General features: G+C 41.5%; 2 protein-coding genes across 3 annotated transcripts in view; one reads left to right on the forward strand and one right to left on the reverse strand.

The window, feature by feature from the left end:
- The window catches only part of SCAF4 (SR-related CTD associated factor 4), a 61,265-nt gene extending 48,577 nt beyond the window's left edge, over window positions 1-12,688 (forward strand). For both annotated transcript variants that reach the window (XM_041735210.1, XM_041735211.1), the window contains exon 20: window positions 9,286-12,688. In XM_041735210.1, the coding sequence (XP_041591144.1) occupies window positions 9,286-10,217 (932 nt within the window). In that variant the 3' untranslated portion in view covers window positions 10,218-12,688. The remainder of the gene's footprint in view (window positions 1-9,285) is intronic.
- A 372-nt stretch (window positions 12,689-13,060) lies between these two features.
- Window positions 13,061-21,572, reverse strand: SOD1 (superoxide dismutase 1). Its single transcript, XM_041735212.1, has 5 exons — window positions 21,403-21,572; window positions 17,195-17,288; window positions 15,279-15,348; window positions 14,315-14,432; window positions 13,061-13,268 (listed from the first exon to the last, which is right to left on the reverse strand). The coding sequence occupies exons 1-5, from the start codon at window positions 21,472-21,474 to the stop codon at window positions 13,161-13,163; spliced, it is 462 nt and encodes a 153-aa protein (XP_041591146.1). The 5' UTR covers window positions 21,475-21,572; the 3' UTR covers window positions 13,061-13,160.
- Window positions 21,573-22,010: the final 438 nt, after the last annotated feature.

The following is a 22,010-nucleotide window of genomic DNA, read 5'->3' on the forward strand; positions in this document are numbered from 1 at the left end:
TTTGGTTTTAAGTTACAAGCTGGAGGGAGCTAGTAGGTATTTGATTTATTTGGTACCCCAAAAATCCTGTTGTCTTTATCCTATAAAGTGTTCTTTGTAGGCTTTAAAATATTTGAGTTGGTACTCTTAAGTATTAAATTGGTAATTATTCCACTAATGTTACATAGTAGAATGTTTCCCACATACCACAGTACCTTCAATTTAGTATAGAACATTGTTCGGTAGATAATTAACAGCTATTAATCCACAACAATTCTTGGATATGAATTGATGGATGAATACACTGTATTTTCTCAGAAGGTGAAGTATTTCAAATGAAACACATAGGGAAGATCTTGTACAGAAACTTGAAAGCTGCTTATCACATTGTCTCCATGTCCCTCCATGCTTCCTAGGCTGTAGAATTCCAGCCTAAAGAGTCTCTTAAATTTAAATCTCTGACATACATCACTCTGGGCTCGAGGAAGGTGGGAGGGGCAGACACTCCGGGCTGTAGATCAATTTTGGTAGACAAAGATGTTGCTGTGAAGAATTTCAGGTAAGATTTTTTTTTTTCCAGCTAACATTGAAAGTAGAATATCCTAGGGAAAAATCTCATTCAGTGATAGGTTAGCCATTTATTTCAGACTTCTTCACTCTAATAGTGCTACTTTTAATTAAGTCAGAGCTGTTACGCTTTGCCAGTTAAAGTAAAATAGCAATTTGTATACAAATTCTAAAAAGCAACTATACATGAACTATAGGAAATAGACCAGACAGCCTATTGTACATTACTTTGCAAAAAGCCAAGGAGTCATTTTAAAATAATCTGTGTTTGATTTCTCTTTATTTAAAATTCTGGTTTTCACATATTGGATTTTATGAAAACCTGATGTACTCCTGTGCTAAAAACAGATCCAACTCTCGGTATACCTGCACTATTAAAAATTCAAATTTCTCTTAAAATCTCTTGTTAACATTCTAGTCACGATTTTTTGTTTTTGTTTTTGGTATAATCTTAATGTATAATACTAAAATGTGCTTTCTCATTCTTTGAAAACTAGCTCCTTACTCTTTTGTTCTCCCCAGCTCCCAACATACTACCTGTTAAAAGAATTGCCTGGGAGTCTTTTCAAAATAGTTATACTTTAAATGTTACTAAATAGTAAATCTAGGCAAAGGAAAGACATGTATGGATTGTACTATTATTTCCATTTTCTGGAGGTCTGGGATGAAAAGACAGTGATTTTTAAAAATTACGTGTATGCATACCAAGGGATTTCAGGATATCAGTAGGAGAGAGAAGAGTGGTTGATAATTTTTTTTCCTTGTGTGGGAAAATTTCATTTTAGGTTCATGCAAATACCACAGTGACATTCATTTTATTGGGATCAGATCAAAAAAGGTGGAACTGCAACTAAGAACAGAAAAGGAGGTTGTGAAAGAAAATTCCAGCCTTTCTCAAAATAAATTTCAGACCTTTGTAAGTTAACAGCAGAAAGACGCTCCGCATCCTGGGGGAGAGACCTGGACCTTATAGCCTCTGCTCTTGGCCTCCTGAGAGAGATTTTCTCCTTGATGAGTTTGGTCGTCATCTGCCACCACCATTCATTTGAACATTTCAACATTTGTGTATTCAGTACCTTACTGTGTGCCAGGCACCCTTCAGGGTGCTAGAGATAACCCGAATGAACAAAAAAAGCCTGTCTTTTTAGAGCTTATATTCTAGTAGGGACTTAGATCATAAACTAGTAATTTCACATGGAGATAATCCTATAAAGAATGAAGCAGGGAACACTTAGGGATTGGAAGAATGTCACAAGGGATGTGCTGTTTTAACAAGGATGGCTCAGGAGGGCATCTAAGAAGGTAATATGGAGAGAAATGATGGGGAACAACCATTGAAGTAGAGGAAAGACATTTCAGGTAAAAGACCAAAAGGAGGCCAGGATTGAGAATGAACTTGGCTTGTTTGAGGGGGGACCCCAGTGACCTAGTGTGGCTGAAGCAGGGTGAAAAAAGAGTGTCAGGCAATCAGTTCAGAGAATGTCAAGGGTCTGGTTATGAGAGCAATGGGGAATATTGTAATTATAACTGATGTATATTTTTTAAAGGATGACAGTTACTATATAGAAAACAGACTATAGGAGTTGGTAAGAGTGGAAAGGAGACTCTAGATGCTGTTGCAGTCCATGAGATGCAGGCTAGCCACTTGCATTGGGGGTGATAAGTGAGGAAATGATGTAATTGGGCACTGAATTATTTTGCAGATTGGGCCTCCTTACTAAATTATTATTTAAATACGGGATGAGAGAAGGGAGTCAAGAATGAGTTTTTGACATGAGCAGTTGATGGGATGTAATTTTCCATCCCTGAAAATTGTGGGCAATTGTCAAGGAGGAGTGGCTTTGCAAAGAGGATATCAGGTTAGGATGTTAAGTATTTTAACTTTGAAATTTAGGTGCAGATGGTAAGTAAACAACTTGATGAATAAAGTCTAGAGATGTAATTTCGGGTGTCATCCACAAACACATCAGCAAAGCCACAGGAACCTGTGAGAGTACCTAAGGAGGGAATGTAGAGACATGGTAAGAGGGACAAGCCCAGGAATCCTTCAACACTTAGTAATTGAGAATACATTACTGAGAACTAAGATAGACATGGTTCCTTCCATATGCCAGGAACTCTTCTGAAGAGTTTGTGTCTGTCATTTGAGTCTTACATCTCTAAGAGGTAGGTACAATTACCCCATTTTATGGATAGGGATGCTGAAGCAGAGAGAGGAAGTAGCCTGGCCCAATCAACAGCTAGAAGTGGGGAATCCATAATTTAAGCTAGCATTGCTCCAACACACCTGTGGTTTTAACCACTGTTCTATACTGTTATATTCAGTGGAGGATACTGGAAGTTGCAGCCAGTGGGCTAAGGAGGTAAAGTAGAGGGTATTCTGGATGCCAAGTAGAGTTCCTTGGAAGTTCCTCGGGAGGGAGCAACCTTCTGTTGTATTGATGAGTCAAGGAAGGACACAAGCTTGCTGCCTGGATTTAGTAAAGTGAAGGCTCCCGGGTAACCTTAGAAATATGATTTCCTCTGAATGATGGATCCAAAAGCCCAATTATTTGGGGTCAGGAGAGAATGAGAGCTGAAGAAGTGGATACAGTGATTTTTTCACATCTCTGAGATTTGTTATATAGAGAAACAGTAAGATGGGGTGGTAGTTGAAAGAGATGCAAGGTAACGGAGAGTTTATTTCTAAAAAATGGATGAAACTAAAGCATCTTTATTGGCAAATCAGTAGAGGGGAAGGTTTTGGCACAAGAAAGGAGGTGTTTGCTAAGTTGATATCCTTACGTAGGTAAGAGGGCATGGGTTCAGGTTTTGATTAAAGGGCTTAGCCCTAGGAACATAATGTTCTTAGTAGGAGTGATGTGGATACAGGTAAATTGATAGATGTGGTGGTAGGTAAGTGAATGAAAAATTCTTCGAACAACTTTTATTTTCTTTCTATGGTAAACCAGTGTAATGGTTTTCATTATAAACCATATAATGGAATAGTACTTGGTAATTTAGAAGAAAGCACTTTTACATGCTACAAGATGGGTGAACCTTGAAAAGATAGACTAATAAGTGAAAGAAGGTCTAGTCATCAGAGGATCACATATTGTATGATTCCGTTTATATAAAATGTTCAGAATAGGCAAATCTATACACGGAATATATGGTTGCCTGGAAGGGGCAGGAGGAGGCAATTGCCTGAAAATGGTGGGTGATGGCATTTGGGTTTTTTTGAGGTGATGAAAATATATTAAAGTTGATTGTGATGGTTGCCCAGCTCTGAATATACTAAAAACCATTGAATTATATACTTTTATGTGGGTGAATTATAAACTTGAGTTTATCTCACTGATTTTGTTATAAAACCCTTTAAGACTTGACAGGATTAAGAAACCGGAACATGTGAATTAGGTATCTAGGGAAATGAGAATGTGAACTGACTAGGAAAATTTAGGGCTACTAACCAGAATTAAGGAAGCACCTGTGGTTGTAGTTGTAAACTTTAAAAGAGACCACCAGTTCACGTGTTGCGGGTGGGGTGACCCTCAGCTCTGTTGGTGTCCAGATGAGTAGAAGAGTTGCATCCAGTAACCATTGAAGGTTTTCCAGGCAGCTGTGGTGAGGGGGAATCATGGACTCTTGAGACAGGTAAGGAGGGGAAAGTAAAGACAATGAAGGGCATCGCTGAGCCTCATGGGATGGATCAAACCTTCTGAGAAGGGCGTCAGAGAGTGGGGTGCCCGCAGGTGAGAATTCGGCAGTGATACAGGTGTTTGTAATGAAAGTTCCAGGACTTCCAAGAGGCAATGGCTTCGGTAGGATCTTGGCGAAGAGGGTAGAACTGCCTTGCTGCCTTAGATGTTCCCTCCACCCTTCTTCCCCTTTCGCCTAGTAGTCCCTGCTTTCCTTGAAGGATCCCACTTAAATTTACATCCTTTTTAAGAAGCATCCAACTAAGCTGCAGCAGTTGGGTCACTGCCAAAGGAAGTATTACGAATTCAAACCTTGAGTAACTTTCTCTGTGTCTCCCTGTCCTCCCGCCCCCCGCTATGGTCCTTCACAGAAAGCTACCTTTTGGGCAGACGTTGTGTCCCTTTATTTATGTCCTGGGATTTCCAGATGCACATTGGATTCCAGCCATGATACCACCTTCCCCTCTCTCACTGCCCCTGTAGCCTTTAACATACCTGTTCTTAATGTCACATAATTCCAGCTGGACAGCTTTGCTCTAGACAGCACTGGCACCTCCCCTTTAATCTTGACTTTTAGTTTTTAATTGTGAAATGACTGGGTTTTGGCTCGTTTTAGGAATATTCACAGTTCAGTTTTGGTTATTTCGAGTTAAATTCCATGTTTCTTGTATTCTCAAATTTGAAGGCGGACATTTGGGGCTGCCCTTTTTTCCTGCCTTAACATCTTGCTGTATTAAAATTTCAGACACTTTTGAGGTGGTGTTTGCCCAGGTCTGAACTCTTCCCTTTTCTCACCTGTACCGTGGGTATCACTGTGACTTCTATTGTGAACTGTAGATACACGTACCAGGTTCTTCCACACATATTTCCACCAGATCTGACCCAGTCTCTTCCAGCTCTCAGTAGAAATTTGTCATATGTCTCCCCCAAAGTAACTCCTCTTCTAAATTCCTGCACTGCATTGATACTTAAATCTGCTCATTCAGAACAGAGAGCTATGTTTCCTGCACCTCAAATTTCAGGCCTGCCCATAACATGGTTTATGTCTCTTCCTCATCTCTGTCCCCTGGATTCTGGGTCTTCCTGCTTCCCAGTGTCTTTCCTCACCTGGCTCTCCTGTACACTGCTTGCAGGAAAGGTCTTTCAAATATGAACACGGGATGATCCCTGCCAAAAATGGCTTGGTCGTCGCCCCATCCCTTAAGTCAAAGTCCAAGCTTTCTTCTTGTGGCTTATCAGCTCTGAATTGTGCTAGCCCGCTCGCTCAGCCTCATGAACCTCTTTCCTTAACTGGTAGTAATTTGTATTCACACAAATTCTTTTCTTGCTGCTTCAGTAGTAAACCTCATCTTCTGTTTTGTTTTCTCTCTCTAGCCCAAAGACACTGTTGCAGTTCTCTTGACTAGTTATGTCCTTTGTTTTGAGACCCCGTTCATACACCCTAGGCTTCGCACTCAGGTTCATGCACACATTTGGGTTCATGAAGCAGTTCCACCTTTGCCACCATAGTAGCTCGTGCCATCTCTTCCATCACGTGTCAGCTGTCTTTGTTTCTGGTTAGGCTATATATCCTGTTTGAAGGAATGGACTATGTTTTATTTATTTTTATTTTTATTTTTATTTTTTTTTTTTTTAAATTTTTATTTATTTATGATAGTCACAGAGAGATAGAGAGAGGCAGAGACACAGGCAGAGGGAGAAGCAGGCTCCATGCACCGGGAGCCCGACGTGGGATTCGATCCCGGGTCTCCAGGATCGCGCCCTGGGCCAAAGGCAGGCGCCAAACCGCTGTGCCACCCAGGGATCCCCTATGTTTTATTTATATCTCCACATGAAATCTCTTAATGTAAAGCTCAGGTGTTCAACGTGTGTGAATTTTTTTTTTTTAATTTTTAACTCAAGAAAAGTTGTCAGTGGCATTGTACGTCCTACTTCCAGAGCAAATGAATAATTGTTTTGAATGCCCTTTAGACCTCAGTAACTCATAACTATATAGCCCATTGATGTATATATGTCGTCTGCTATCCTAAAAAAATGAAATTCAGCTAGCATACCCATCAAGGGCTTATGCCATCTGGTATATTTTTAGTTAAATACAACTTCTATTATAAAAGCAACACAGGTTCACTGCAAATAATAATAATAATTCACAATTTTATCACTTCTGTGGCCTGAAGGCCCGCATTTAGGACTATGGAAATACTCTTGTCAGGAGAAGCTGTAAATGCCAATCCAGGAAGGATTAAATGGAAATCTACTTACTTACAAATGAGAAAAGGGATTTGAGTGTGTAGTGTTTTAGGCAAATAAAAATATCCACACATAATCAATGAACTAGGCGGTATTTTTGCTTTATAAAAAAGTGTGCTTTGTAGGTAGTTTATATGATTACCATAAATGTTAATCCCATTGAGTCAATCTCTATACTCAAATGCATGTTACAGGACTTAAGAGATGTGTTCCTAGAGACAGGTTTATATTTTAAAGAGAAACATTGCCAGTTTATCTGTTGTGTATAATGGTAAGGTGGCCTTACATCCTTTGGCCACTGTCAAGATTGGTAGTTAAGGGAAGCCAGTCTTCATGGGTAAATCAGGAAATAGGACTTTTCTATTGTCCAGCAAGAGTCACTGTTTTCTTTTAAAGATTCATTTGAACCTAATTCTTTTGTTATGCTTTGAACCTCTTACCCATTTTTCTCGTGTTAATTAAAAATTTGGCATTGGCCTCTTGAACCTATAGAGAAGTACTCAAATGTGCCATAGTAATTTCTATAAGAGAGTAAATTGGTCATGTTTTAAAGGTTGGTGGGGAAAGTAAAGCTCAGTTTAAGTGTGTCTATGTGTGGTGTCTCTATTAAAAGGAAAGTACTAGATACAATACATTTTATATTTGAGTTAGAGTCTACAGATATTGGGACATTTCTTTAAAAAGTGAAAGGACATATCTTAGGTGCTTTTGTTACCCTGCTGTATGGTATACACTCAGTGTTTACTAAGTGATAGGAATAATGTTTGCCATCATGAATTCATTTTGATCTGAAATACGGATATGTGGCGGTTCTGTATATGTTCATTGGGATTTTCAAGGAGTCTGAAGAGTATGTGAAGAGACAAGGTCTTTTGCCTCAATCGTCTACTTCGTAATTTCTGCTGTAACTTTACTGTGGTACTTATATTGAGCGTATTTTTACCTTTACACCTGACATGTAGAAACTCAGTGTGTTCACATTTTCCCAGCTACCAAAGTGCTGGACTTTAAGTTCTGGTGGGTATTGGGGGATACCAAGAGGTTTTAGTATGATCTGAATCAGCAATGAAAAAAAAATGCATCTATTTTTGTGAAGCCAGATATTTAATGTTAGAATATTTATCACCCATGAAAATAGATGTGATAATTTCAGCATTTTAACTCTGGAGAAGGCTCTGAGCTCACTCTCTCATTTCTGAGGCACATGTCCAAAGTCATTCCTAAATGAGATTAGATTTCACCAAACATACTTTTTAAGCATTTGAAAGAAGGTATTGTAAGTAAATACCAAAGCTGGTGAGTCTTCAGGTTAAAAGTTATAAACTGGTTTACATATATTTTTCAGGTACACTGTTTAGTCAAATCTGACAGTAGTATCAAACAACATGTGAGGAGCACATACTGAAGTAGAAATTCTTGTTTATGTTTAGTATTGCCTGTACAAAAAATTTAGGAGCCAGCAGGACTTGTTAAATGTTTGCTGAAGCACATGAGAGGAAGTGGTTCAAGTTGAAACCAGAAAATAACCTAATGTTGGGGGAGAGGGAAAGAAAAATACTTAAAAGTATTGGGTTTGCTCTTGGGGGGTTTTTTTGTTTTTGTTTTTTAATCAGTGTCACCCAGGCATTTCTCTACCATTGCTGGTCTAGTCATAACACATAACTTGCACAAAGGGGTCAACAGTATATATTCTGACAACATATGGAACATCCCCAATGTTACAGTAACTCCTGTTGGCCATAGTATGTGCCTTGTGATGTTGATGCTTACAAAGAAAGAGAGAGATGATGCCTTTCTGTTACTTAAGTCCTGATCCGAAACAGAAATCCATCCTGTTTGCCATAGCATTTTAAGTGATGGGTTGTTGAATTTGTATGACTTTCACCAAAACCTGAGGAAACCCTCATGTAAATGGGAAATAAAGCTAGTAAGTCCTTGCTACTGTCAACAGCACCAGCGTCTTGTCACCTTAGGAAGAATGAAGAAGATGAATACCTCCGTCATTGTGGCCTAGCAAGTGACACCTTATGCTGTGCTTTGAAAAAGGACCTGTAAAAATAAACTTTGCACTGGTGTATCGATCTTTATTTATAAGCATTCCTGTTTCAGATGATGGTTACTGTATAGTAAGGCATTTGGATGACGTAGAATCAAAGAGCCCTCCCTCTTCAGTGGGTTTTCTGGGTCAGTGACCCCATTTGTTTCTAGTCTTAAGACTTAAGGTGTAAAATTTCCTAAGAGTACACCTGAGCTGGCCTTCAGTTGGTTCAGATATTTTGCCCTTTCTCATTAGGCCTAGTACATTATATTTTTCAAATGTTTTTTAAGTATTTTTACCAAACAGCTACTAATGAAGGCTGTAGGAGACTTTAACATACTTTTTCCAAAAATCAGTATATTGCATTTTCCTTTTCCAGCTAATTTTGACCTCTCCCAATATTAGATACTAATTATCTATATATTAGTAATACATATGTGTATATGTATTCATAACAAACTTTAGTATGTGCTATTCTTCCATATATATATATGGTATGTAATAGATCTTTAAGAATTCTTCTATATATATATATATATACACACACACATATATATATATATGGTATATAATAGATCTTTAAGAATGCAGGTCAGTTGTTACTAGGCCCTCATGTTGAGTTTCTCACAGGTAAGCTGGCAAACACCACGAAATCTGAAGATTCTGGATTGAACTTCATTCACTTTGATTCAGGCTCCACAGGAAACAAGTGAAAATAGAATGCCATCTTCTACATTACTTTATATATATTTTATTTTTGCTTTCTTTTAGGTACTCAAGGAGTTGCCCCCGGCCCTGTAATTGGGCTCCAGGCACCATCCACTGGTCTTCTTGGAGCCCGACCTGGCCTGATCCCACTTCAGCGCCCTCCAGGAATGCCTCCGCCTCACTTACAGCGATTTCCCTTGATGCCACCTCGTCCCATGCCACCACATATGATGCATAGAGGTCCACCTCCAGGACCTGGGGGCTTTGGAATGCCTCCACCTCATGGGATGAAAGGCCCCTTTCCACCTCATGGCCCCTTTGTTAGGCCTGGCGGAATGCCAGGGCTTGGGGGCCCAGGGCCAGGCCCAGGGGGTCCTGAAGACAGAGACGGAAGGCAGCAACAAGCACAGCCACAGCAGCCGCCACCGCCACAGCCACAGCCGCAGCAGCCGCCACCAGCGCAGCAGCCACCACCAGCTCAGCAGCAACCACAGCCGTTTAGAAATGATAACAGGCAGCAGTTCAATTCAGGTAGAGACCAAGAGAGGTTTGGAAGAAGATCTTTTGGAAATAGGGTGGAAAATGACCGGGAACGGTATGGGAACCGTAATGATGATAGAGATAATAGTAATCGTGAAAGGAGAGAGTGGGGAAGAAGGAGCCCTGACCGGGACAGGCACAGAGACTTGGAAGAGAGAAATAGACGCTCTAGTGGGCATCGAGACAGAGAGAGAGATTCTAGAGATAGAGAGTCTCGTAGAGAAAAGGAAGAAAACCGAGGAAAGGAGAAGCCTGAGGTGACAGACAGGGCAGGTGGTAACAAAACCGTTGAACCTCCCATTAGCCAAGTGGGAAATGTAGACACTGTTTCAGAACTTGATAAGGGGGAGTCTGAGTCTGCAGTTGTAAAACCTTCTGAAGAGTTACCTGCTGAGGCTACCTCATCCGTTGAACCCGAAAAGGATTCTGGCTCAGCAGCAGAGGCTCCTCGTTAGAGACTGGAATTTGTCAAAATGTGACAGTGACACTTCTGGAGTGTAGAGCTTGAGGTGTACAGATGCTGTATTATATTTGCTCCTGCTATATCACAGCCCCTCAGTAGTTGGTGGGGAATTGTAAGCAATTTGATTGCTTCCCTTCTATTTAAAAATAGCCACAAAATAACAAAAAATACTGAAAATATGAATAAATATTACCCTTTTTGCTGTAACTTTTTAAAAGTTTTGACTTTAAAAAGTTTACAAATCGTAATTAGAAGTGCTCTCTATTTTTTTTTTTTTAATTTAAGACAAGGTAACGGTGAAAGCTCCTCAAAACAATAGGGATGTTTTTAATAAACTCTATTTTCATAACAAACTTTAATGTGTGCTATTCTTCCTACACTGCACTAAGGTGGAAAAGGATTGTTCACCATCAAAGTTTGAGCTGTTAATACTGTATTGGGAGTCTAAATTAGACTTGTTTATTTGATGGAAATAGACATCTTTATGTAGTTCTTCTCAAACACTTTCATTTGTAATATTTTTGAATTTTAGCCTTTCAATCATAAGGTGTAAAGGTTAGTTTTAATGTTAATTGAAAAGCTTGTTAGTTTTGCAGTTCAATCAAGGTTATCTTTTTTTGCCATTGGCTTTGTGGTAAATGTTGCCCTAATTAATTTGTAAAGAGAAATTTTGCTGGGGGAAAACTGGATCCCAAACTACCCGATTGTACTATAGAATTATCTGATTGCCTGGGTATTACTTATTTAGAAGGTTGAGTGTTTTCTTACCATCCCATTAAATTTTTCAGAAGGGTGAAAGAAATCAAGGTTAACATTTGCAACCTAAAAGCTTTTTGTCTTATTTTATATGTTTAAGGACTTAAATGCAACCTGTTGTTTCCTTATAAGCCTTGACTGTTGCCTTTCTTTACCATTTTTTAAACTCCCCTGCTGGGCAGAGGTAGACTGAACTTTTTGTCACATACAAGAACATATATTTTCTTTTGCTTAAAATTGTTGGGTTAACTAGGAAAAATAGACGTAGGTTTCCAAGAACTATTACGTGAAGACATCCAAAGCCAAATCAAACCTGTATCTAAAAAGTACAGAAAAGCAGTTCCACAAAACTGCTTTCCCCAGTGCCAAGGAAAAGACCTGTTGTTACACAATCCAAGTATTTATGGCCTTGTTTTTTTTTTTTACATTTTTAAACTGTCCTAGTTTTGGTACATTGAGCAGGTAACTTCTTTGCCCTCATCCCCAGGTGAAGCTGCTTTATTACTTTGGTTTTTAAATAGTAGTCTAGAGCAAGATCTTTGTTTTGATGGGGAGAATGTATCTAGGACAATGTTCTTGTGTTCCTGACTTGAGAAAATCCAGGTTGATATCTACACTTGAATTATAAAACTTGTCCTTCGTTTGTTGGCCCACCTGAGAGGTTTAAGAGTCCTAACTGAAACTGCTTCTGTAAAGAAATCTACATCTGATTATTTAGTGTTCAGATTTCAAGGACTTAAAACCCAAAACCCGTATTTTCAATTTTAAGTATTGGAACCACCCTATTTGCACATGACAAGACCTCCCCCCAAAGTACTAAGTGGTAGTGATTACACTTGAGGCTTTGAAGGTCAGAAGCGAGGCCCAGTAGGAGTCTTCTCCCACATACGTGCACCAAAATTGTACACTAGTGAAATCCATTACAGTTTTTAAATTCTGGCTGTGATTTTAACCACTTCTGAGGATGTTTTATCATCAATTTTAATACTTTGAAAAACACTACAAATTGTCTTTTAATAGGTTAAAATTTACAAATTTGGCTTTTCCTCTCCTCACCAATATCCTACATTTGGTAAGTGTACCATATATTTATGATCAATCAGAATTGTAACATTTCTTCTGGTTTATCAGAAATAATATTCTACAGTTTTCAGTTAATGAACTGTAATCCCCAGTCAAACCTGAATTATTTCATTTAAAATCAGTTTCTCATAGGTACATAGTATTTACAATAAGAGAACTAGACTTAAATTTAATTGGATGTGTAAAATCTTAAGGAGCCATAACATTTCCTTGGTCCCATCTTAAAATGCTACGGTATCTTTCTTTAAACGGCTAATCTGAAAGCAGACTGTGCCAACCTCTACTCTTATTATAAACTAAATAAATGTTCATAGGTGTAAGATATGTGGAATACGTGCCATTTTGGCAGGTAGGTGAATTTTTTCTTAGCTGAGGCTATAACTTGCTGTTCACAATTTTGCTACCAGTTATCAAAGGGTTCTCTCAAACCATAACATCTACTTTTTAAAATAAACTTACCTACTTTTTGAATAAAAAAGCTAAAGTAGCTAATCAGGGAGACCACCTTAATTTCCCCCAAAGCTGACAAAAAGGAGATGAGATCTGTCCAACCAAGATTCCAGTTGAGGTTAGTGTTAGCTAAAAGACCAAGCTGCTAAAAATTTAAACATCTTACCTCATTTAAAACACTTTAAAAAGCGACCTCTATGAGACGGAGTATCTGCTAACATATTAATTACTAAATCTGTTCCGTTCAAGCTCTAATGTAGGAGTATGAAGAGCTAATTAAGAGTTTCAATTTGGATATTTTAATAGGTTAAGAATTCAGTGCCATATGTTGTATTTGTTTATTGCGGGCTTGAATGAGAATTGAAGAAATTCAGACAATTAAGTTTAATACCCATATATGATTAAGCCTGGCAAAATACAGAGATCGTTGAAACATACATTTTAACTGAATAGGAGTTTTATAAAATTATACAAATCTTCCAAGTGATCATAAATCAGTTCTCATTACAGGTACTTAGAGCAATTAAAAAGTCACACAAATTACACTTTTAAGGTTACAATGTTTAATGTTTATCAAGTTAAATTTCTACAACTAGCAAGATAACATAGGAGTTAACTAGAACTCAGATCGCATCCTAGGGAATATTTACTTGGCGATCCCAATGACACCACAAGCCAAACGACTCCCGGCGTTTCCTGTCTGTGTACTTTCTTCATTGTCACCTTTGCCCAAGTCATCTCGTTTCTCGTGGACCTTTAAAAAGTTTTAAGAACATTAACATAACTTAGCGCTATCAAGTGATCACCACCTTTTCCCAATACCCAAAAGACAAATTTTAAGAAGCACTTAATATTAGGAAAAAAACCATGTTCAAATAATCCTAGCAAGGAAATATACTAATATTTAAACTAGTGGTAAACAACAGAAACTACTACTCAAAGCTTTTTCTTGATGATACCGACTAAGTTCATTATAAACACTAGGTATGTGTTGCTATCTCTAAATGAAATACTAAAAATCCTCCAGGTGAAATTTTAGTAGCCTGAGTTATACTATTAATAATCACTGTTTTGAAAGAAAAAAAACAATGAGTGAATTTTTAAAACCTCAAAAATGTGCCTAATGAAACTATAAGTCTTAAGTAATGCTAAAAATATCTTCAACTATTTAAACAATAGTATTTTAAGATTTGGCTCCTCAAACATTGATCAATGATTTTTCTGCTTCACAACTATAGCGGAAGAAAACTCTAGGGTCACCTGGAAGGAAAGGACTACAGAGCCTTTAACTGTCCTCTTGGGCAGGCAACACAGAGCCTACGCTACTTGGTATCTGCGAGAACCAGATGCAGCTCCTGTGGGTAACTCTGGGCAATGGCTTCCCACACATTAAACAAGTGATGGTGACTTGCAGACATGAATAAATACTAATACTGAGGTTCATCTCAGATTTTAGACTTAAATGTTCTATTTACAAGGGGGACACTAAATTGTGGCAGGAAAATCTGGCCATCTTAAAACCAGAAAAGACTACTTCTGTTTCCACGATACAGATCTAATATGACCAAATGTAACCTACTTAACCATCTTATCTTTGCAGAACAGTGTCATAACCAACCTACATCATTAATTCACCTTCATTGTAATCATCCAATAAAATAATTGCCCTTCCTAATCTGAACTAAAGGTACAATGTATGTGGATCCTTAGAAAACCAGGATTAACAATCATGAAATCGTGAAAAGATAGGTCTGTGTATTAGAAGAATTGGTATGCATATCCTATCATATGAAAACTCACCACCATGGTGCGGCCAATGATGGAATAGTCTCCTGAGAGTGCAATCAGAGAATCTTCTATGGACACAGTGGCCACGCCATCCTTGCCAGCAGTCACATTGCCCAGGTCTCCAACATGCCTAACAGTGAAAAAGCATCAGTGATTAGGACTGATTCAGGCTAGTTTGTGAGCTAAATTAAAAACTGAGTCAGATACAGAAGGGTAGACTAAGAGGTGGACATAGTATGTATCAAATAGGACCCACTCCTGCAGATTGAGTGTTTTGGAACATACACAAAAACTAGAAACAACCTGACATTCTAGACACATTGTTCTTCAAACACAGCTTCAAATGTACAAAGTAATGCTCTGGGAAGAACTGTGGGATGGGGGCACATCTCTAACTTCAGAGGTAAAGTACCAAAGGGTAAACTCTGAGTTACTGAGTTATGCCTGTTAATTCTCGGCATGGCTAAGAATGCTATGCCCCAACGCCTGTTATAAAGATAAATTAATCCCTGCCCTTAAATTTAATATTTTCCTGAAAGGCTCTCAGGAAACACACATACAAATGGACTCACTGAATTTTCAGTATCCAATTTTCAACTACAAGGCTTCCTATGTTTCACAATGATGGTTTATGTTGCTAGTGGTTGACAGTACTGTTATTCATGACATTTCCTGTATTAGTTCCCTTTGGCACTTGTATTAGTTCTATATTCAATAAATGCTACAAAACCAATTCATCTTAAGTGTCCCCATTTGTCAATTCCTCAGCCCAGGGAGTAAGCTACTTCAACACATGGGAGGCGGGGGGGGGGGGGGGGGGGGGGGGGGTGGGGGACACGGACACTTGAGGGACAACAAAAAGAGCAGAGGTGGGGAGGCCTATTCAGTTCTGCCAGCGTGCAGTCTGCAAGTACACCCGTACTGACCCCAAGCCACTGCCATAATTTTAGTAAGAGTTAAGCACTTTGTCACTTACCTCTCTTGATCTTTTGGCCCACCATGTTTTTTGGACAGAGGATTAAAGTGAGGACCTGCACTAGTACAGCCTATTTGCCCGAAAAAAAAAAAGAAAAAAGCTGAATTATGAATTCAGAATACCAAAAAAGAAACTGGCCATTGCTAAAACCTCAAATACAGAAAATACATACATCATGACTTCTAGGTTCATGAAAACAGGAAGCAACACTTCAGTATCAACAAAATGGGCAGGCAGTAGAGACAAATTTGAATTAGTGTGTTAACACCGATAGAGATAATACCCTTCTCTGGGCTTTGGTTTCTTCGTTGCTCTGTAAAATAAAAGGGCTGGGACTTGATCTTCATGGTTCTGCTTTTATTAAAATTTCATGATTATGGTCTAACTTATAAGGTAGCCTACCTTAACTATAAGAGACTAACCTCCCTAGCAACATACTTCCAGCAACTACTGCTGGCGGCCTCTACTTGGTGCATGCAGAATATAATGGCACCTTGTATCTAAGGGCCAAGGCCACTGCCCCACAGAATTCCAAGGGGTGGCATTCAGAATATATTCTGTAAAAATGGCACTTCTGTAATTCAAGGAAGGCCATTCTCACAGAACACAACCACAACAATGCAGGGCGTTCTTTTGTGACAGGCTTTCTTCACTCAACAGGTGATGGGAAGTTTCCATTGTTTACAGCTTCTAACCCAACTCCCCCAGGGAGAAGACAACACAGGTAATGAGAAGTAGCAGAGTAAGTCAAAGACATAGGCAGATGTCTCCCAAAGCACAGGGGCAGTAAAAAAGAGCAACTTGAGGAATTTTAATCGTCAAAATGAACCAAAGCTGGTCATTAATCATAATTTCTAGAAGAACCAAATTATAGAACATAAAAACAAATCCAGCAAAATGAATCCATCAAGTTATCAGAAAAAGTCTAAACACCAGGTTACCTGAATATGGAAAATGATGACTAAATGCATTTTACCCCGTAAGTTTTCATTAAGTCGCTTTCTAATCCCAAACTGAGAAAATGAAACTCAAACAAAAGCACCAATAGTTTACATTCTTTTTTTCAGATTTTACCTTACTTCTGTCCCCCTAAGGCTCCTGTGTTAAAGGTAGGGAGCTATTCTTAAGCGGTAACAAAAATAAATGCAGACCCTGGGCGTGAAGCACTCACCCTTGACCCCCAGCTCACAAACACCTGAGATCACTATGGAGGATAAAAAGGTAGCTTAACTTCTTATTTTCTATTCTCTTAAATACTGGAGACTCTTATAATCAAAATATAATCATGATTTTTAAAAAATCAACTTCTGGGATCCCTGGGTGGCGCAGCGGTTTGGCGCCTGCCTTTGGCCCAGGGCGCGATCCTGGAGACCCAGGATCGAATCCCACATCAGGCTCCCGGTGCATGGAGCCTGCTTCTCCCTCTGCCTGTGTCTCTGCCTCTCTCTCTCTCTCTCTCTGTATGACTATCATAAATAAATAAAAATTTAAAAAAAAAAAAAAAAAAAAAAAAAAAAAAAATCAACTTCTGGGACACCTAGGTGGCTCAGTGGTTGGGCATTTGCCTTTGATTCAGGTCTTAATCCTGGAGTCCTGGGATCGAGTCCCACATCGGGCTCCCAGTTTCTTCCTCTACCTTTGCCTCTGGCTCTCTGTGTGTCTCTCATGAATAAGTAAAATCTTAAAAAAAAAAAAAAAAAAAAAAAATCAACTTCTTCCCTTTCCTTTCCACACTTCAATAGAGTCAAAAACCGGCTTTGTGGATCATTTCCCTAAGGCTGACCTTAGTAATCCTATTGACCTTTTTTTTTTTTTGGCATGTTGAGGATTTTCAATGTTTAGGAGTAGCTCTACTCAGTCCTATCTATCATACTAAATGAAACAAATAGGAGTCACTAGACCAACATAACACCCACCTTGTGTATTATCTCCAAACTGATGGACGTGGAATCCATGCTCGCCTTCAGTCAGCCCTGTAATGGTTCCTGATACCACAACAGGCCCACTTCCCTTCAGTCAAAGAAAAGCACAAAAAATGAGAGAGCCAAGTACTTCTGAACAAAGAAAACAGCTGTATTATCTTTACCAATCACAAGAAAGTGGAAGGAACATGGACTTGAGAGTTTAAAGATCTCACCCAAATCCTAGGCCCACCACTTTCTAGCAAGCTATTTAACCATTCTAGGCTGGGGACCCAACACAAGGGAGATGTGACCTTGTTCTAACACTCACAGCCCAGGAGCCCTGCAGCCCGTATCAAGATTAATAAAATAGCACAGGGAAAGCATCTAGCAGTAGGGCAAGGAGAGTGAGCACTAAGGTGGTAGGTTTACAGACTTCATAGGATTTGACCTCCTTACAATGAATATGTAATGTGAAAAAGTTACTTCGTAAATGCTTTCAAATACGTTATATTTGCACTCACTGAATAAATGTATATACATCAAACTTTTTAATCCAAATGTCAGCACACCATATACCTTGTTTTCTTCGTGCACTCTTCCATAGAGCAAACATATAGATTTGCCACCAAAAAAAGAAAAAAGACACCCTGAAAATGTCCAACTGGTTACTTACTCTAGGATCCCTCTTCTCCACTCTGCCATTAGAGGGTGATTTATCAGTTCCCGGCATTAATATTTTTTATTAATAGAAAATATCCTATCCCACTTTCCCTGGGGGACTGATTCTGGTCTAAGCAATTGTTTTCTAAAGTCATTTTAGGCCCTCAAACGTAAATAACCTTTCTGCTCAAGACCAAAAAGGGGCGATAAAAACACTAAAGCAGAAGGAGGGCGCCTGGGTGGCTCAGTGGTTAACCACCTGCTTTGGCTCAGGTTGTGATCCTCAAGTCCCACATCTGGCTCCCCTCAAGGATCCTGCTTCCCCCTCTGCCAGTATCTCTGCCTCTCTCCCCCTGCGTCTCATAAATAATAAATAAAACCTTAAAAAAAAAACCGCTAAAGCAGAAAAACACACAGGTATCATGATGCAGGTAATGGTGATAGATAATAGAGCTGCAGGGCTGCGTACAGAAATAAAGAAAGTTAACTATTACAGCTAAGAGATGTTAGGAACTAAAATAAAACATACACAGCATCCATACCACACGGTAATATGATGACGGTGTCTTTGCTTTTAGCTTGGTTTGCTTTTTAATGGCCAGGGCCAACAGTTACAAGACGTGCTAGCCTTGAATTTTTTACTTTCCACTGGATAAACACTGTTAATCAAAGAAGTAGTGTGGTAACTGCTGCCCTTCTTCGCTTTTCTTTTTGAAAATACATAGACTAGGATTCTTCTAAGTACAAGCTTTAATTTTGGAAAAACTAAAACATGGAAACACACTGTGTTACCAACAGCACAGGGACAAAAGGGCAGGTTTTTCCAAGCCTCCATTAATGGGTAATGCACAGAGCGCATAGGAGCACTTCAACAGTAACCTGTCTGGGTACAACTCTATAGGGACCAGGCTGGCTGTTACCTTAAATGACTAAAACAGGTCAGGGAAGCAAAAAAGAAATATAAACTTGTCCTGCAGGGTGCTGCCCTGAGCTAATGAGGGCTCAGCACGGGCAGATCTCCAAATTTTTTCAAGGAAGCTAGGAATTTGGACTTACAGCTGAAAATTTCTTATTTTTAAAGACAGAAAATTAATCAACAATTTTAAACCCTCTATAAAACAAACAAATATGGCTCATTTCCAATTTAACATTCTTGCATATTTGTAGAGCTGTAATGCTTCACTACACAAGGATCTTTTATCAGGTACAAACAGCACCACCCAAATGAAGTTTGGAACTTAAAATGAGGGAGCCACACATGCTACTCAGAGAAGGTGGGAAAACTCAGTTATGCATGGATTCACAGCTTGGCTTCTGAATGTAATGCCCAAGCTAGTTCTCCATGGCCAGAGGGATTCCCTCACCCCCCACCCCCACCCTTGAGATTTCTCTGGTACTGGCCAAGGAGGGAAGAGCAAAACAAAGTCTGGCAAATGAAAACAGCAAAATTTAGTCAAATAACAAAATGCCATTTGCAGAAAATCTGGAAACCACTTAAAGGAAAGAATTAAGCTCCCTCCCATAAATTTCAAAGATTAGTTTTCCTGTTCCTGTCCTCTTACATTTCTGTAAGACACTTTGAAGGTTAAATCTCATTCATATGTTAAATATTATGATCATCAAGCCAAATACAACAAACAATTTTCCATCAATTCCTAACTTCACTAAGATTTGGGGGACAAGTCTTACCACAAGCACCTTCCTTGTAAAATGTGTTCTGCAGTATTATTATTTCTGTACACTTTATTTTTTTACCATCTCAGTAATGGGCCTGTTGGTAGAGCAATTTCAAGACCACTGTACAGAGAATTTGGTTAAATGAATGCCCCAACAGAGTCAAACGGAACTGTCCACACCACCTGACTTCCAACTCCCAAACCCCATCCAGTACCCTCTACCAACATTCGTTCTCAATCTTTTGTGCAAACTAGTACTTCTGTGAAAACTTTAAAAACAGCAAAGCTCAGACCACACTCTGGCAGATTTTGATACACCTGGAGTTGGGCCCTGATATCGACATTTTTATTAAAAAGCTCCCCAGGGACGCCTGGGTGGCTCAGCGGTTTAGCGCCTGCCTTCAGCCCAGGGCGGGATCCTGGAGACCCGGGATCGAGTCCCACGTCGGGCTCCCTGCATGGAGCCTGCTTCTCCCTCTGCCTGTGTCTCTGCCCTTCTCTCTCTCTCTCTGTGTGTGTGCGTCTCTCAGGAATAAATAAATAAAAAGAAAAAAGAAGAAAAAAAAAAGCTCCCCAAATGAGCCCACTGTGCACCCAGGGTTCAAAAAACAAAAAAAACAAAACCACACACAGGTCTGGAAAATAACCAACAAGGGAGCCGTTTATCTCTCTGGCTTCTGGAGCTTTGGAGGCGGAAAAGCTTTATCCAATGCCATCTCCTTTGCCTTTACAGCCTGACCCTGACCTAGAGCAACGGTTACCAAACTTCTCTGTAAGGTGCTACCTAAGGTCTCTGTCCTGCTAAAATCAAAACCAAACCGGAGACCAACCTTGAAAATTCCCTGATCAGACAAAACCAATTTTAGTCACACAAGCACAGCTTAATTGGCTTCTTTTGCAAGCCTAACTCGACCTGGGTCATTTCTTACGCCGCTGGAAATCCTAAGCCAATGGTCACACTGTTTCCCAAGGTCGGTACGTGGTGACCGCTAACCAATTTCTCATCACTTAAGAAAACTACCGTGACCCCCGTCCCTGCCTTCTCCCCCCATTTAAGCCGCTTTAGGACGATATACAACCCCCACCCACCCACCCACCCACTTCCCCCGCCCCATCCTCACTCCCTGTTTTTGGTCTGAGTGCTCCCGGGTTCACGACTGCCTTCCGGTGTGCGCACAACAAACTTTTACTCATTGCTACTACTTCAGGGATTCGATGGTTTCATTTCTGACTTTTGAGGCAGTCACAGGAGTCTGGTTTCCCAGGACCGTCGGAACTCACCAGGCACAAGCCACCCCCTTGGCTCCGGGGGCTGCGCTGCACCCGCCGCGGGACCGGCCGTGCCCACGGGCTGCGGGCTGCAGGCTGCAGGCTCCCGGGCGGAAAGGCAGCCCCGACGCGGGGTAACGGCTGCGCCCAGCCCCAGGTGGCCCTGCCGCACTCCCCACCCCCACCCCCGACCTCAAGGGCGGGCCAGGCCCGGGGCTGCGCCACTCCGAGTCCGCAGGAGCCTCGGGACCCACAGCACGACCCCGCAAGGAGGGGCCGCCAGCTGCTGCGGAAACGTCCCGTCTCGGCCCCGGGGCAGCCGGCCTCGCCCTCCGCCGCGGGCCCCCGCACGCCCCGCACCCGTGGGGGGCGGCCGGCGCCCCTCCCTGCGCCCCCGCCCAGGCCTCGCCACGCACCGCCGCCCCCGCCGGGCCCGCCCGGTGACTCAGCACTCGGCCGCCGCCCCGCCGCGGGGCACAGGCCTCGGGCGGCGCGAACCCGCAAACCCGGCGCGGCGGGGGTGTGACGAGGACCGCGCGAGGCCCGACCGGACGCCGCGCCGGGGCACAGGTGCGCGGGCGCCGCCCCGCCGCCGGCCTCCGCCCCCGCCCTTGCCTTCTGCACGAAGTGGATGGTGCCCTCCACCGGGCCCTGGCCCTTCAACACGCACACGGCCTTCATCTCCATGACTCGCGAGGGCGGGCGCGCTCCGGGCCGGGCTCCGACGGCGGCAGGAGTCCGAGGGCAGCGGAGGACGCCGCAGCAGACGCCGACGCAAACCGAGGCGGGCGCGCCGCGCGCTCTTATAGGCCGGAGCGCCGCGCCCCGCCCACCGCAGCCCGGAGCCAATCGCCGCCCGCGCAGCCAGCCCGCGCCCCTGGGGGCGTCGGCACGTGAGTGGCCGGGAGGGGCCGGGGGGCGGGACCACGGGGGCCGCGCGGGGAGCCTTGCGCCCCGCGGCGCCGGCTCCCTCCGCCCAGCGGCTCTAAAACGCCCAGAAACATGGAACTGTGGAAAAATTCGGCCTTTCCCTTCCGATCCGTACATCCGCGAGATTGCGAGAGCGAGGTATCCGTGGCGCGCCTTCGGTATCCTAAGTCGCTTTGTTTGCAAGTGTCCTTGGTGATACGAACGTGGCGAAGACGGCCGCATCCGTTCCTGGGAGATGGGGGGCGCGTCGAGCCGGGGGCTTTCGGCCGTTTTCATTGCTTGTCATGGTTTTT

This window comes from Vulpes lagopus, chromosome 20, assembly GCF_018345385.1.
Source record: "Vulpes lagopus strain Blue_001 chromosome 20, ASM1834538v1, whole genome shotgun sequence".
Classification (NCBI taxonomy): Eukaryota; Metazoa; Chordata; class Mammalia; order Carnivora; family Canidae; genus Vulpes; species Vulpes lagopus.